General features: G+C 50.2%; 1 protein-coding gene across 1 annotated transcript in view; it reads right to left on the reverse strand.

The window, feature by feature from the left end:
• BORA (BORA aurora kinase A activator) overlaps positions 1 to 16527 on the reverse strand; it is a 60571-nt gene that overhangs the window by 26211 nt on the left and 17833 nt on the right. Inside the window, exon 5 of the mRNA XM_088459382.1 lies at positions 7513 to 7594. Coding sequence (XP_088315508.1) covers positions 7513 to 7594 — 82 coding nt within the window. The remainder of the gene's footprint in view (positions 1 to 7512; positions 7595 to 16527) is intronic.

Here is a 16527-nt window from a genome sequence, read left to right on the forward strand (position 1 = left end):
AGAGAGAAGAAACGCTTAGGAATCTGGAATTTACGGTCCGGATTCTGCCAGGCTGCCGTCATCTGTTCATCCAACTGGAGAAACAGGGAATGTGACCTGGCAAATAAGGAGTCTTCTAACGATTCTGGAGCTTCCTGGCCAGAAATCTTAAGAACTTCCCTTACCGCTAGAATGAGTGCGTCAATACCTTGCAATGCCTCAGGTTCTTGTGAGTAAGTCTCTACGTCTGATTCGTCCAGCATCTCCCCTTCCTCCTGAGACGAGTGATCCGCTGCCGAATCCTCATCCGACTGGAGAACCGCCGGAAGAGCCCTCTTTTTAGATGAGCGACTTACCGTAGCTTCAGGAGCTTTAGACGCAGAACCCATCGCTTGAGCAAGGCTATTCAGCGAGCGGACTAAATTCTGAGCCCACGCTGGTTCTGCTAGAAAAGAAGGGTGAGATGTGCCAGGTAGATCTCTGGCAGACTCCCGTTCCCTACGGGAAGCGGCTAATTCAGAAGAAAGGTCCGCCATGACCCCGGCCAAACTATTTATGAAGGAGGGAGTGACAGACTGCGTGTTAGCACTGTCTGCTTCACATGTCTCGCACAGGGAAGACCCTTCGGAGCGAGCATGGGTAAACTTCTTCCTGCACTTAGTGCAGGCAAACAGCTTTTGTGATGCAGTTTTTTCTGTCCTGGATGTCATCATGTACTCACAGACAAGCACCACATACAATTCAGGAATGCAGAAGAAGTATAGGGAGAAGCAGAATTACAATAATAATGCTACTCAAGTATGGGAGCAGACAGAGCAATAAGGGAGGAGCAGAATTTCAATAATAATGCTACTCAAATTGCATGCAGAGCAGTATAGGAGGAGCAGAATTTCAAGAATAATGCAACTCAGTAACAGGGGCAGACAGGCATATAAGGGAGGAGCAATCAATAGGACCAGAAAGTAGTTAAAACCACCCTCTGTATTTACAGACCCCCTGTAGATGCTCTCAGTCTTTGATCTGCTCCTCTCCCCCTCCGCTCAGTGCCTGCAGTCTGAGGCGCCACTCCCGTTCAGAGCGCGCCAAACTAGCCCAGGCAGTGAAGGAGGAAGAGGAGGAGGGACCCATAAGCTCCTCCTCCTAATGGCCGCCGCTTTGTATGCGCGCGGCATACACTTATACAGTGGGACGTTCTCACTCTCTGTCCCCGCACTGACAGCGGGGGCCAGCGGCACGACCGCCGCCAGTGATAACCGTGCCGGTGCCTTTTACACAAGCACCGGCACGCAGAGGCAGGACCGCTGTGAGCGCGCCTACCTAACAGCCAGCGCTGGTGTTCTATCACAACACCAGCGTGGCAACTGACAGCGGGGGCTGACAGCCGCGCGTTTCAGACCCAGCAGTTATTTTCACCTCTCCTGCTAGTCAGGAGAGGTGTGCTACTCACCGGGCTGCTGCGGCCAGAGCGCTGGGCAGTGAGGGGAGAGCGGGGACCCGGACACAAGCCAGTGGTAGCTGTGGCGGGCCCCGCTGAGTCTGATGACTCCTAACTGCCTAAAGCAGCCTCCCCTCCATAGGGTGACCGGACACAGGCTGCAGTAGCCGTGTGGTCCCCTCTCTGGCGGCTCCCACGATGCAGGCAGACTGTCACAGCTAACAGTCTACCTGTCCTCTTGTGACTTTGATTCTTTTCTATATAAAATAAATATAAGGGCTGGAGACAGCCCCTGTGCACCGGCTCTACTCGGGCACATTCTAAAAACTGGGGTTGATGGGGCATAGAGGGGGAGGAGCAAGTCACACTTGTAGATTTTTAAAGTGCCAGGCTCAACTCAACCCACCGTCTATACCCCACTGTCATGAAGCTCCAGTGTCCCCTAGTGGATGAAGGAGAAATATCACAACTTACAGCGTAAATAGAATGGAATAAGCGGCTAGTGAGAAAACACCCTCAGGTGAGAAGCATCCTAACGCTGTAAGCTCAGCTGAAAACAGACCAAGCCGGACTGTTGGGAGCAGAGAACTCCAACCTGAATCCATATGAGAAAGGCAGTAACCCGAGAACAAAACTCGAGAAAACCGTACCAGATTCAGAAACAGAAAGCTGCAACAGTCGCAGATAGCAGAATACCAGCACTGTTGGACATAGTCATAAAGATACAAGTATAACGATACCAATCTACAGAAACAGAGCTGATCCTGTCCACAGACTCCTAACAGAGTATGCAGAGGTAAAAGACAAGGCCGAACAGTCACCATGAACCATTCTGGAAGTCCAACTACTACAAAGTTGTAAACCAGCGGAAGGGAGAGACCATAGAAGTCTCCAACGAGTGGAGATCACACTGGGAATGAGGCCGAGGCAGCTTCGAGAGGATTGAGATTACAATACCTGTCAGAGGGTCAGACAGTAGAACAACCCATTCTGAAAACAGAGTAGAAAACAGCGACTGAACACCTGCAGTCGAAAAGCAAATCACAGCCACTAACTTCAAAACAACAGACAACTTCCAACATGATGGAAGTGCGTAGGCAGTACCAACCGCTGGCCTGAACATAGGGTGAACAACCAGGATACCCTAGTTGTTATAGAGCACGGATGCAACAGCCACGCAGGAAGCTACCAATATAGGGAAGCATTCCATACCACAAGGCTAGAGCACTAGGACAACCCTGAAGGTACCAGTCAGGTACCCGTCAATGTGATGAAAACATCCACAGAGATTGAACAGGAAATCCACCAGGCCCCCTGCGTAGGACATATTGACTGTCACACTTTAATGTAAAGATGTGCACTAGACCCTCAAAGCGCTTCAGTCCATAATCCCAACAGATCTAGTAGAAGAGTGTCACTAATCTCAATGTTGAAACTATGCACCAGGGAAGCTCTAAAGTGTAGAGCCAACTGATTAAAAAAGCAGATGGCTGCTAGGACCGCAGCTAGGGTGCCTAAGGGAGAAAGCGGCTATGCAATGACAGGTTGAGCATTAGTGGGGTAAGCCCGCTTACCTGTCAGCGGCCAAAAGCCCTCTGGACGCTATGTAGAATGTCACTGACCTTTTTCATCTCACAGCAACCTGCCCCGTCAGGTATAGGGAATAGCTTCAGTGGGCTAAGACCCAATGCTCTACAGCACGGACTTCAGTCTGGAGATGTTGCAGTAGAAAACACTGTATAAACTAGCAAAATGTTAGTGGAGGCAGGAAGGTCGTTCAACAGGACTCTATACCTGAGCTTGTTATATTAGGTATGTGTATCCATATAGACATTATACCTATACCACAAAACGGTCTACTAGTTTAAGTATCAGTACATTAACACTTATAATGGAGAAGTGTGTATTACGCCCATCAATCTAATAAAATCCAGGCCTGACCCTGCCTATATCGGCGGGGGCCCTAGGCCTTCATGTAATTTAACAAATGAATCCCTGATTACAGAATAGAACCTGGATTCTCTATGTACAGATAGAATGTACCTAGGGGCCCTTTAGAGACTCATGTTATTGAGCTATGTGACAAGACAATAATATGGAGTACCGGAATCTATACTGAGAAGGGTACCTGTACATAGACAGAGTGCATTAGTTATCCCGAGAAAGGAAGGGACATATCTGTAGTGATAACCAATAGGGTTAAAAACCAGGTTTTGCCAATTATTAGAAAATATGCATACAAGTAATGGGAATATATCAGTATATATACACCCGTACATATAGATAAACATAGTTGCATAAGAAGGCCATCTCTTTGAAAGGAAGAGTAGTGCCAACATAGCAAGTTAACTTGTCAAACTCCTGCATCGGGAGATCAGCATGCTATATTTATATATGTCCTGCTATATCCTGCATTCTCAGTGTCTTATAAGTTTGCTACCAAGTGCAAAGTTAAAATAATCATAGATCACCCTAAAGGGGGGCGCCATAGATAGGGACTAACAAGAAGGAACTATAACCCCAGGAGGATGGAAGTACTTATCTTTATATACAAGAAGGCCCCAGTCATGTATAGGGTTCATAATATAAGCAATGTCTATCACTATGTAAGCTGCAGAACATGACTATAGTCTACAGAGCCACCATTTAATATATATATATATATATATATATAACACACACACACATATACAGATAAGCTGACAGCTTTGGTAATCGCAGGCGGCTTCCCATCCGTGGAAATATAGGTACGTACACACACCCACATACAAATCCTTAGGGAGAGATGGTGTAAAGCGGAGTTATTGTACCAACTACTGGATGAGGAGAGTCTAGACTTAAATCGCAGAATCCTTCTTTTAAATAAGCTAAGTACCAGACATAAAACTGATAACAGATCCTACCTCTGCCTTATAAGGATAAGAAGCGATATATATATCTCCACATATGCATACCTACATACAAGATTAGTAGGTGCGATAATATTTAAAATTAGAACACGAGCAATACACGTATATGTTCTATAGCAGGGCTTAGTATAAATACATGTGGCTTACCTCAACGCAGGGAGACTGCTCAAGTGTTGCGTGTAGCCATCAGCCTGCTACGGTGTAATGGCCAGGATATTTTATCAGCGTGCTGTCCCAGACTGGTATGGAACCTGGGACCCTTCTGTTACTGGAGTGCTCGCCTTAATCAGTTGAGCTATATATGTGTGCAGAAGAGTAACAATCCACAAATTTAAGGGATTACTGTCCTCAAAAAGTGAGCTGTATTCTAACAGAGCCTTCCCAACATATTAAAAGGGAGACCTGTCCCTTGGGAAAAACCACAGCGCAATCCCCCAATCTAAACAGGGGATAAAGGCCTGCTGTTGTTATTAACACAGCTAAAGAAGTGGCCGTCCCGGCCTCTAATGCTGGGCCACAGGGATGGTAAGCCCAATATGGGATTCTCGTTCCCGAGAATGGATGATTCGGGAGGACCTGACCCAAGGCCTGCCCCCTCAGCCAACGCTGGGTTGAGACCCAACCCAATGGAGAGTTCTCCTCACCCACAGATATCGTTTCAATATTTTTGTATATGTGCTGCCAAAGCGTGCACTGGAACATTGTCAACCTTGCGCAGTGTGCGAATTAACCTCTCTGGAATAAGGCTTGTCCATAGACCACCCGATTAGCAGAGTAGAAAAAAGGTATACACACACATACATATATATATATATATATATATATATATATATATACACACACACATGTGTGTGTGTGTGTGTGTTATATATATATACACACACATATATACACACACACACACACACACACACATACATACCTATATGGGATTACATATACATCTACATACACACACACACACACACACACAACACGTACATTGTAGGCACCGGGACACGGGGAGCGATCTGCAGAAGTGACAGAGATGACTCTTACACTGCGCTAGGGTAAAGTTATACCGCGCTGTGTGCGCAAAATGTCCATGCTAGCCTGGAAGAGTCCCGGCTAACATAAGCTGTCCCCTCAACAGAACCGCATAAAGCGGAGTCATAGTGCACCTGCTAAGCGCAAGGTTGAGGGAGGGGCAGCAAAAGGCTAGACATATCCATCAGAGCAGCAGGTGTTAGGGCAATGAGCTATACTGCTGTGGAGGGCGCCGAAGCAGCTTAAACACAAGTGCCCCGAAGTAGCTAGCGCCGGAGCTTATACATTAAAGCACCGCCTCAGCAGACTAACAGCTACGCTGTTATAAAACACACACAAGCACAGGGAGAATATACAAACTCCACACAGGGTCATAGTGGGAAACAAACCCATGACCTCAGTGCTGTGAGGTGGCAATGCTAACCATTACACAGTCTGTGCTGCCCTGTTAAATATATACAGGCTGCCTCAGTGCGACTGGCGCTGTACCTACAGTGAGAGCTCCAGCGCTTTTTGTAAGTGATAGAGCAGTCAGCTGTCTGTCACTTACCTGACCTACAGTTAACGGAGCTTCAATACACATCTCCCCCTTGTGGAGGGAGGGGCAGGAGACCCGGACTCAGCCGGCGGCGGGACCCTTTTCTTCCCCGAGCAGGAGTGAGTCAGCGCTGTGCTACACAACGGACCCTCTTAATAAAAGGGGGAGTGTTTATATTGTCAGCTGTCCCCTCTCCTTAAGAGGGAAGCGCGCTCCCTTGCCGGCGCTGGTCCGCGCTGCATACTCTTAAAAGGACACCTCTCCTGCTAAGCAGGAGAGGAGAGCCTCAGCTGATGTCCACTGCTCCAGTGAAATGACTCAGCACTGTGCTTGACGGCTATTGCTGCTGCGGAGCAATAAGGGGGAGACAAATGGCGCCGCTGTTGCAGGAGGCGCCATAAGTGTTTGTTTAGGGCGGGTCTCGACGCCGGGTCCGTGCGCTGATTAAGACAGCGGGACTTAGTAGCCACAGCAGCCCGCCTTGTGTGAGGAGGGCAAGCGCGATCGGCGCTGCTAACGAGCTCTCCTATGCAGCAGCGCCGACAGCCGCGTGGTGCACACAGCGCGGCAGTGAGGAGGAAGCCCGACTATAATAGGCGCCGCTAGATTGCATGACGTGCCTCCAGCAGCCCCAGCGACGACCGGGGCTGTAATTTGCGCCCTCGTGACTACAGCACCTGGTGACCCCCTTGACCTGGTATCCGAAGTCGGGGAGAGGGTGGTGCGGGGGCAGGGGAAAGTCGGGCCCTCCTAACAGTGACAGTGTCACTGAGCCCAGCTATACTTCCACTGCTCCTGCTAATCAGGAGCAGTGGTCATACTTACAGCTGCTGCGGCCGGGATGCTGGGCTGAGGGGGCGGAGAGGAACCCGGACACATGCCGGTGTCAGCAGTGGCGGGTATTCTCGGGGTCCGATGACTCCTTTGTGTGTGCCCCCTCCTCAGGGTCACCGGACACAGGCTGCAGTAGCAGTGTGGTGCCCTTCCCGGCGGCTCCCACGTAGCAGGCAGACTGCCACAGCAAGCAGCCTGCCTGTCCTCAGTCAGCTGAACTGTTATAAAAATTAAAAAATATGAAAAAGGCTGGAGACAGCCTGATGTGCGACCGGCTCTCTCGGGCACATTCTAAAAACTGGGGCTGATGGGGCATAGAGGGGGAGGAGCCAGTCACACTTCTAAATTATTTAAGGTGCCAGGTTCTACTCTACCACCGTCTATACCCCACTGTCTTGAACTCCAGTGTCCCCTAGTGGATGAAGGAGAAAATGCCAGTATCAGTATTCATGGCACCCATGCATTGTAAGGGGCCTGATTGAAAGCCGCACACCATGCAATCTTGAGCGATAGTGTGTCTAAAGAGCAATAATGGGTAATTCAGCACACATGGACACAGTGTGTGTATCAGTCCTTGCACAATCAGGCGCACAGATGTACATCAGGAAAGCGCTTTGTAGCATCCTAGGAGGTTGTACCAAGAACAGCAGCTCCTCAGCCCTCTACAGTTTCCAGATAGCCCGGGTGATGGTCAATGAAGAAGGGCGGGGATATAGAAGAGGAATAAAGAGACATATTGGATTATTTTAAAATGCCAAAATTCCAGTTTTTGTACAATGTCGGGAACTTACATTTTGTTGAATGAAACTGGGCAGCCTGCTTCCCTTCATTTTGTGTCCAAGGTGATGGAACAATTGTCCTTTTTGTAAAAAACTAAAAACAGAAAAATAAGCAATTAAAATCCCAGAATGTTCTTAGCCTTTCACATATCAGACTTCAAAAATATACAATACAATACTTTACAGTATATTTGTGAAACAGAATTAAATTCTCAAAATATTGAATGGTCAAATGTTAATTGCTGAAGCTTACTCAGACTGGCTGCCTCCTGCTGCTTGTGAGGCCAGGAAATCTGCATCCTCCAACACTGACACTGTACTCAGCACTCCCGGAAAAGGGAGGGGGGTGACGGACCCCAGCTTCCGGGAATGCAGGCTGGCGACACCCCTTCCCTGCCCCCAAACGGGCATAGCATGTCAATCATGCTGAGGCTTGAGGGCTCTGCGTGCTAACAGACAGGACTGATTTGGCACATACACAGACCCACGTAAACCATCAGGTTTACGTACATCTCTGAATCAGGTCCCTAATTTGCTAATAATTTATAAAGAAAATAATAAATAAATAATATCCAGTTCAGAGGTTCAAATTGTTCTGCAGGCTGAAATTACATTGCCTGTTTAGGTGAGGAAAACACTTCGGGCACTTATTTATCCTTTTCTTGTAAAAGATTTAAACTCACGTGGCACACATCTTATAAGGGTGTCCGCTGCAAAGCAGAACCTACAATCGAACTGAGAAAAAATGTCTAGTACTCTCTGTTCAAAACGTATAAGAAGTTGGACAACCTTTTAGGGGCTTATCTTTTTTGGGCTCAAGGAGGAAGATGTATTATGATGCGAGGTGTATAAAATCGGTAACTGCGCATGTTAAATATTGCAGTTACCGTCTCCCTGCACGCAGTAATGCTATGCATCCCAGTCATTATTGGCATCGCTACCCCTAGATAGGGCGCCGAAGTGGCAAGGTAATGTATGAACGGGTCAGTGGCACTGACCATTCCGACAACTGCAGCTATCGATTTTGACAGCTGTATTCTGTTCTAAAGGGTGGAGAAGACAACAAGTGTAGAAGTTGCCTATAGCAACCAAACCATCTTCTTACTAACATTTATAAAGTATAGTCTTTAAAATAATAAGTAGAAGCTGGTGGGTTGCTATGGGTAATTTGTCCACTCTTTAGAAGGTTTGATACATTTCCCCATAAGTCTGTTGGCCAGAATGTTTGCATAGAGCTTGATAGACAGCAACCTTCACAGCTATGGCCATTTTTGCCCTCCTCATGAATGACTTAGGGCCGATTCAGCACGGATCGCAATTGCAATCTCAGCTGGGTAATTGCACGCAATGCAGCTGCAAAAAAATATGAGATATGGTAAGAACTTACCCTTGTTATCTCTATTTCTACGAAGTCCATAGGGTTCCACAGGATACCTTGGGGTATAGGTGTGACGTCAGTCGCAGGGCACCAAAGAGTTAAGCTTTCAGCCTCCCAGGATGCACTAGGTCCCCCTCCTATACCCCGCCCCCGGGCCAAGGCACCTCAGTTAGTTACCAAGCCATAGGCCGGAGGAGGAGAAGGAAGAGAGAGAACAAAGATCTGGACACATACAAGAATCACATTCTCACCAGAGGGAGACGGAAAACCGGTGACCAGAGCAAAGCCCATCTGCAGCACAGGTGCGACAGGGCGGGAGTCCTGTGGAACCCTATGGACTTCGTAGAAATAGAGATAACAAGGGTAAGTTCTTACCATATCTCATATTTTCTACTTCAGGGTCCATAGGGTATCCACAGGATACCTTGGGGATGTCCCAAAGCAGTATCCTTTAAGGGTGGGGACGCTCCTGTGCAGAAAGGAGAATCCGCCGCCCGAAGGAAGCATCCTGAGAGGCGAAGGTGTCAAACCTGTAATACCTCACGAAGGTATGGACAGAAGACCACGTAGCAGCCTTGCAGATCTGTTTTAACTGCCGAGGCACCACGTCGAGCTGCCCACGAAGGACCCACAGACCTAGTGGAATGAGCCTTCAGAGAAGGAGGGACCGGTAGGCCTTCATGAAGATAAGCTTCAGAAATAGCCATACGGATCCAGGCTGCCAAAGTTTGCTTTGAAGCAGGCCAACCCTTTTTACAGAAGCCATAGAGGACAACAAAGCGTCCGACTTCCTAAACAAAGAAGTGCGGTCAACATAAGTCCTTAAGGCCCGCACAACATCCAAAGAGGCCTCACCCACGGAAAGACCCGGTGAGTTAAAGGCCGGAACAACTATTTCCTCGTTAACATGAAACTGGGAAACAACTTTGGGAAGAAACTCGGGCCGAGTGCGGAGCACTGCCCTGTTCCCATGAAAAACCAAGAAAGGGGGTCTACAAGAAAGAGCCCCAAACTCAGAAACACGTCTGGCTGAAGCAACGGCCAGAAGGAAAACAGTCTTAGCTGTTAGCCATTTAATATCCACTGAGCCCAGTGGTTCAAACGGCGGTCCTTGGAGAGCCCTCAGGACCACAGCCAAATCCCAAGGCGCCACAGGTGGAACAAAGGGTGGCTGAATACGGAGAACACCTTGCATAAAGGTGCGCACATCCGGGATTGTAGCAATCCTACGGTGAAACCAGACAGATAGGGCCGAAACCTGTACCTTCAAAGAAGCAAGGCGAAGCCCATGATCTAGTCCCGCTTGCAGGAAGGCGAGAATCCGAGACAGACGAAACTCCCGCGGTGCATAACCTCTCGGTCGACACCACTGGAAGAACGTATGCCACACGCGATGGTATATCCTCGCGGAAGACGGTTTCCGAGCTCGTAACATGGTACGCACCACAGAGCTGGAAAGCCCCCAGGACCTCAGCATGGCCGTCTCAACAGCCACGCCGCCAAAGACAGCCGAGTCAGGTCCGGGTGAAGACAAGGACCCTGAGACAGAAGGTCCGGTCGTAGCGGCAACCGCAGAGGACTGTCCACGGACAGACCCTGAAGGTCTGAGAACCAGTGCCGTCTGGGCCACACGGGAGCTATCAACAGGAGCGTCCCTCCTTCCTGTTTGAATTTCCGGATTACCCGTGGAAGAAGGGAGACCGGAGGGAACAGGTATGCGAACCTGAACGTCCACCGGACGGACAGAGCATCCACCAGAGACGCCCCTTCGTCTCTTGTGCGAGACCCGTACACCGGCAACTTGTTGTTGTGCCGGGACGCCATGAGGTCGATTTCTGGAAGACCCCACCTGTCCACCAGTAGTTGAAAAACGTCCGGGTGCAGGGACCATTCCCCTGGATGAACGTCCTGGCGACTTAGAAAGTCCGCCTCCCAATTTAGCACTCCCGGGATGAAGACCGCTGATATGGCCGGAAGATTGCGCTCCGCCCAAACCAGGATCCGAGAGACCTCTACGAGAGCCGCCCGACTGCGAGTTCCTCCTTGCCTGTTTATGTAGGCCACGGTGGTAGCATTGTCCGACTGGACCTGCACCGGGTGACCCTGGAGAAACCGCTGTGCCTGCAGGAGAGCATTGAAGACCGCACGGAGTTCCAAGATATTTATTTGAAGCTCCGCTTCTGTCGGTGTCCACCTGCCCTGGAACAAGTGTGGACCCGAAACTGCTCCCCAGCCCCGAAGACTGGCGTCCGTTGTCAACAGGACCCAATTTGGAACCCAGAACGGACGTCCCTTGTTGAGGTGGGTCGTCTTTAACCACCACGCAAGGGACAGGCGAACCTCCGGGGTGAGCACAATCGTCTGGAACTTCAGAGACTGAGGCAGCCCGTTCCACTTGGACAGGATCAGGTGCTGCAGAGGTCTGGAGTGAAACTGGGCGTATTCCACCATGTCGAACACCGACACCATGGAGCCCAGTAACCTCATCGCCGAGTGTAAGGACACCCGGCGGCTGTGCAGACAACTGCGCACCCTTGACTGTAAAGCAGAGATCTTGTCCTCCGTCACGAAGATCCTTTGCTGTCCCGAGTCCAATAAGGCTCCAAGATGCAGAATCCTCCGAGACGGGATTAGAGTGGACTTCTGCCAGTTGATTAGCCAGCCGTGCCGTTGCAGCAGCGCAATGGTCAGGTCCAAGTGGTGTAACAGGAGCTCTGGAGATCCTGCCACCAATAACAGGTCGTCCAAGTACGGCAACATGCGGACTCCTTGCAGCCGCAGAGAAGCCGCCATGACCGCCATAGCGTCCTGTATGTCCAATGACACCATGTAGTCCCCAGGTTCCAGCGCCAGAATGATGGACCGTAGGGTCTCCATCCGAAACTTCGGGACCCGCAAAGACTTGTTGAGTGCTTTGAGGTTGAGAATCGGACGATATGACCCATTGGGTTTCTGTACCAAAAATAGATTTGAATAGAAACCCTGGCCCCTCTGGGAGAATGGAACAGGCACTATAACTCCAGCCTGGAGCATAGTGTGCAATACCTTCCGCAGCTCCGTAGCCTTGTTCCGGTCTGATGGTAGACCCGTGGTGAAGAATCGAGCCGGGGGTCTGTGCCGGAAGGAGAGGGCGTACCCGTGAGAGACCACCTCCAGAACCCAAGTGTCTGTCGTAGTGAACGACCAACACCGGGAGAACTGCAGCAGGCGGCCTCCCACCCTGGGATCCCCCAAGGGGAGACCCGGACCGTCAGGCCGCAGGCTTGTCATCTGGCTTGGGGGCCGGACGTCTGGTACTCCATGCCTGTTTCCGGGGCTTGACGGATTTCTTAGGGCCAGCCTGTCGAGGAAACGACTGTGGTTTGGGCCTGCCCTGGGCCCTAGATGACCGAAAGGACGATGGTCCAGAACCAGAAGGAGCAGCGGCCGACGGGAGACAAGCAGATTTGGCTGCCGCCAGCGTGGCCACAATCTTATCCAGATCCGGACCGAAGAGAACTTCTCCGGTAAACGGCAACGCTTCCAGACCTTTCTTGGATCTGCGTCCGCCTTCCAGGATCGCAGCCACAAGGTGCGACGAGCAGCTACCGCTGCTGAAGAAATTCTAGACACCAGAGTACTAATGTCTAGAGCCGCCTCGTTGATGTAGGTGGCCGAATCACGGAGATTGCCAATCAACTCCGCCTGTTCGGCCGGACAGTCGGATTCAAAAGAAGCCTCTAATGAATCCGCCCAGCGCTCCATCGCTCTGGCAACCCAGCAAATGGCCATAGCCGGCCGTGCTGCCCCCCCTGCAAGGGAATAAGCGGACTTCAGGCAGATTTCTACCTTGCGGTCCGTAGCATCCTTAAGGGAGGACATGGATGGCATCGGCAATGTGGCACTACGGACAAGACGGGTCACGTGAGAATCCACCTGTGGAGGGGATTCCCACTTAGCAAAATAATTATCCGCGAACGGATAAGCCACCGCCAGGCGTCTCTGCGGCTGGTATCTTTTGCCAGGTTGTTTCCACGCCTCCTCTAAATGGTCCACCAACTGACCCGAAAGAGGAAAGACTGTGGCATCGCCCTTCACATCTTTGAAAAAGGCATACTTAGATTTAGCCGCTGGGGGAACTTCGTCCTCAATCACCAAGGCTGTGCGGACCGCCCGAATAAGTCCAGGAATATATACTTTGGACTTAGCATCAGCGTCCTTAGTATGGAAAGGTTCCTGATCGTAAGGATCCAGAATCTCCCCATCATCAGACGTCCCTTCGTCATCCTCATAAGGAGCGGACAGAGACGCCACCGGCCTTTTATGAGGCCGCATCACAGACTCCCCTTGCAACACATCCGACAAGTGCTGTACAGAACTCGTCAGGGAGTTAACCCACGCTGGCTCCTGAGAACCCGGGAGCGGGGAAATAGGGAGACTGTGGGGTACCACCAATTGTCGTGGGAACCCCTGCATGGGTGACGACACCACAGACTGCTGGGACAAACCCATCGGAGTAAACGCGGGCTGCGGAGCTAACTGGCCCACTAAAGCTGTTAACGCCTGAGCGAAACAAGCCCAGGGCGGCTCCTGTACTGGTGCTGTAACCGTAATAGGCCGCGCCATGGACAAACACTGCCGGCAAAGGCCCTCCGCGCTACCCTCCCCCTCCGCTAACGGTACTTTGCACGTGGTACACTGTAGCCGGAGGGGAAAATCACTTTCAGACATTATGGCACCACGTATGTGACCTCTCTCACAAATTAAGTATTAAATAGGCGAGAGACCACCCTGCAGCACCGCACCGCAAGGGCTTTAGCAGAAAGAACAGGGACAGTAATAAAGCTGACAGTTTAGAGAAGAAAAGTTACAGGCAGCGCTAGCACAGTCACATACAATGCAGAGAAATAACAATTCCTGCACTAACAGCGCTGATCACTCAACTACACAGACACAGGGCCTGGTAGGACACAGCGCTGCATACACAGACCTGAGCCACAGCGGAGGAGAGGTATGCGGGGGGACCCAGACCACGATGCTTCCTTCCAGACTTCCAGCAGCGTTCACCATGCGTTGCAGAGAAGATGGCCGCCGAGGAGCAGAGAGAAGCTGGCCTGGGGGAGGAGCGCTGACACAGGACCAGTCAGCACAGTGCAGAGAGGGCTGTGTGCAGCGGGGGAGGCGCCGGCTGTGAGACAGGGAAGGCGCGCTCCCCTGGCATGCATTTAACCCCTGGGACGCCGCAGTGCTACCGCTCTGCTGCGGTCCGCTGTCCCAGGGGGTAGTGGAAGCGCAGGTTGGTCGCCTGGCTCCACGCTGCAGCCAGTCCCCAGGGAGCCCCCTGCCTGGGGACTTAGGACCATGTGATCAGCGGGGACCCACTGCTTACCTCTGTCCCCCTTGAATCCGGCCATGGTCCGGAGCATCTGGGGTCACCGCTAGCTGTGACCCCAGACGCCCACCAGCATCCCCGGATCAGTACCGGCGTTCTGGTACCGGCGGGGTGTAGGGAAGACAGCATGGACGTCAGGACTGACTGTCCATGCTGTTCATCCAGATGTGCAGCCACAGCTGCATGAAGAAAAAGCTTCAGGGGCTCTTCTAGCCCCCACTCCAACAGGTGCACCCGACTCCGGCCGGGCACCAAACTAAACTGAGGTGCCTTGGCCCGGGGGCGGGGTATAGGAGGGGGACCTAGTGCATCCTGGGAGGCTGAAAGCTTAACTCTTTGGTGCCCTGCGACTGACGTCACACCTATACCCCAAGGTATCCTGTGGATACCCTATGGACCCTGAAGTAGAAATATGCTAATACCTGCATAGAAACGCCCACTACTGCTGTCTCGCATCCGTAATACTGCGTATACACCGGTAACATCGAAGCACATCGGCCCCTCACGCACAATTACAGCAGGTCTGACCAGTCTCAGAATTTGCTAGTCTCATCGCATGAGAGTACTCAAGCTGCGTATGCAATCACAGTGGCTAATTTATGCACGCCATGAAATGGTGCCCAAAATGGACAGGCACGTCTGTTTCTGCGAACACTCCCCTGTCATAACCCCAAACGCTCACAGCCTGTCTCTCTCTGCGATTAATTCCTATGTGCATCCTCGCAGTGAGATCGCCACACATGCGCAGTGTGGTCTATATGCATGTGCAATGGATAACAATCACTCGATCAGTGTACACAGTTGCAATTGCGGTCCGTGCTGCAACAGGCTCATAGATCCTAGTCTCTAGGAATTCTATAGACTAGGGCAGTCGTTCTCATACTCTGTCCTCAGGACCCCACACAGGTCATGATTTCCAGGTCACCCAGCAGGTGCACAGGTGTATTCATTACTCACTGTCACATTTTGAAAATCCACAGGTGGAGCTAATTATTTCACTTGCGATTCTGTGAGAAGGGGGAGGGGGCTTGGACTGCACACCCTAATTTTAAACATAATAGGAGATGCTACCATGCTGAGACTTGTAGTACAATGCAGGGGTTCACCTTGACGTGGTGGATGGGCAAATAAACTCTACAATTGAAATGGTGAAGTGAGAAATTTATCAGGATTATTTTGACCATCATTGTTCTTCATGCTCAGAGTGAGCTCTCAGAGCTATTCAATTCAATGCGATGTTTGGTCAGGGTAAAGGATTTCTTCTCGCAACCACCTGGAGAAACCTGACAAAAGTGCTGGCCGCGTAGCTGTTTTCCGGCATAGTGCGGCACTAACTGACGCGCGGCCGGCACTTTAGTTGCAGAATGGCGCTTCTCGCAACTAAACACCCAGCTTAAGTTGGGAGAACCGTCATTCTCCGACTTATCGGCACAATGATTTGAATAGCTCCGGGAGCTCCCTCCTGGGGTTATTCAGCATCGCGCTGAATTGAATTCCACCCAATTGTTTCTGTTTGACTAGTGCAGATGATAGTTGAAGGAGATTATTCTATTTGGAGTAAAAATCCTGAAATTCAGAACGAATCTCTTCGGAGTCATAAGGTAAGACTCCATCATAGTGACAGATGACCAATAAGTTGAAAATACATTTTAGCCCAGAGTTTGGTGGCCAACAGTTTACCGGCTTTGTCGCCTTTCATAGAATAGTTGATTATTTCAACTTGTTGGCTGCCTGGTTGAAAGAGTGGTTCAGCTCCCCTCCGAGATAATATTCTGGAGCGACGTCTTGTGTTGCAATTTCAACAGCTGAATCAGACAGCTTCTCCATTTTTCAATCTGGCTCTTTTAGAATTGGAGGCTAGCGCAATTAGGTGGCCATTTAAAAAAAAAAAAAAAAAAGTGTGATCGAGGCTATATGAGGGGAATTGTTAGTTTGATATATTTTAAAAAATAAAAAAAAATTACTTTATTTTTGGGATGAAGTCATGACAGGGAGGCAGCCCCCTATTACAGAATCTTAACTCAGCACCAGTTTTAGAGGGAAGTTTTCTAAATGTCTCTTCAAATCACAGCCTTATTAAACATTTCCATAGTTCGGACATACATTTCAGGTAATCAGTACCTGCTTTCAAATATATACAATCAAAACAAAAATGCTGCACCAACTGGATCTTTTTTTCAGTCAGTCACTGCTTGGTAAAAGAAATCTATGCAAATCCAGCCATATCATCATTAAATAAGAAAAGGTCTTAAAGGGCCTATCCACTAGATGATTTAAG

This window comes from Taudactylus pleione, unplaced genomic scaffold (assembly GCF_031769625.1).
Source record: "Taudactylus pleione unplaced genomic scaffold, aTauple2 ptg000041l, whole genome shotgun sequence".
Taxonomy (NCBI): Eukaryota; Metazoa; Chordata; class Amphibia; order Anura; family Myobatrachidae; genus Taudactylus; species Taudactylus pleione.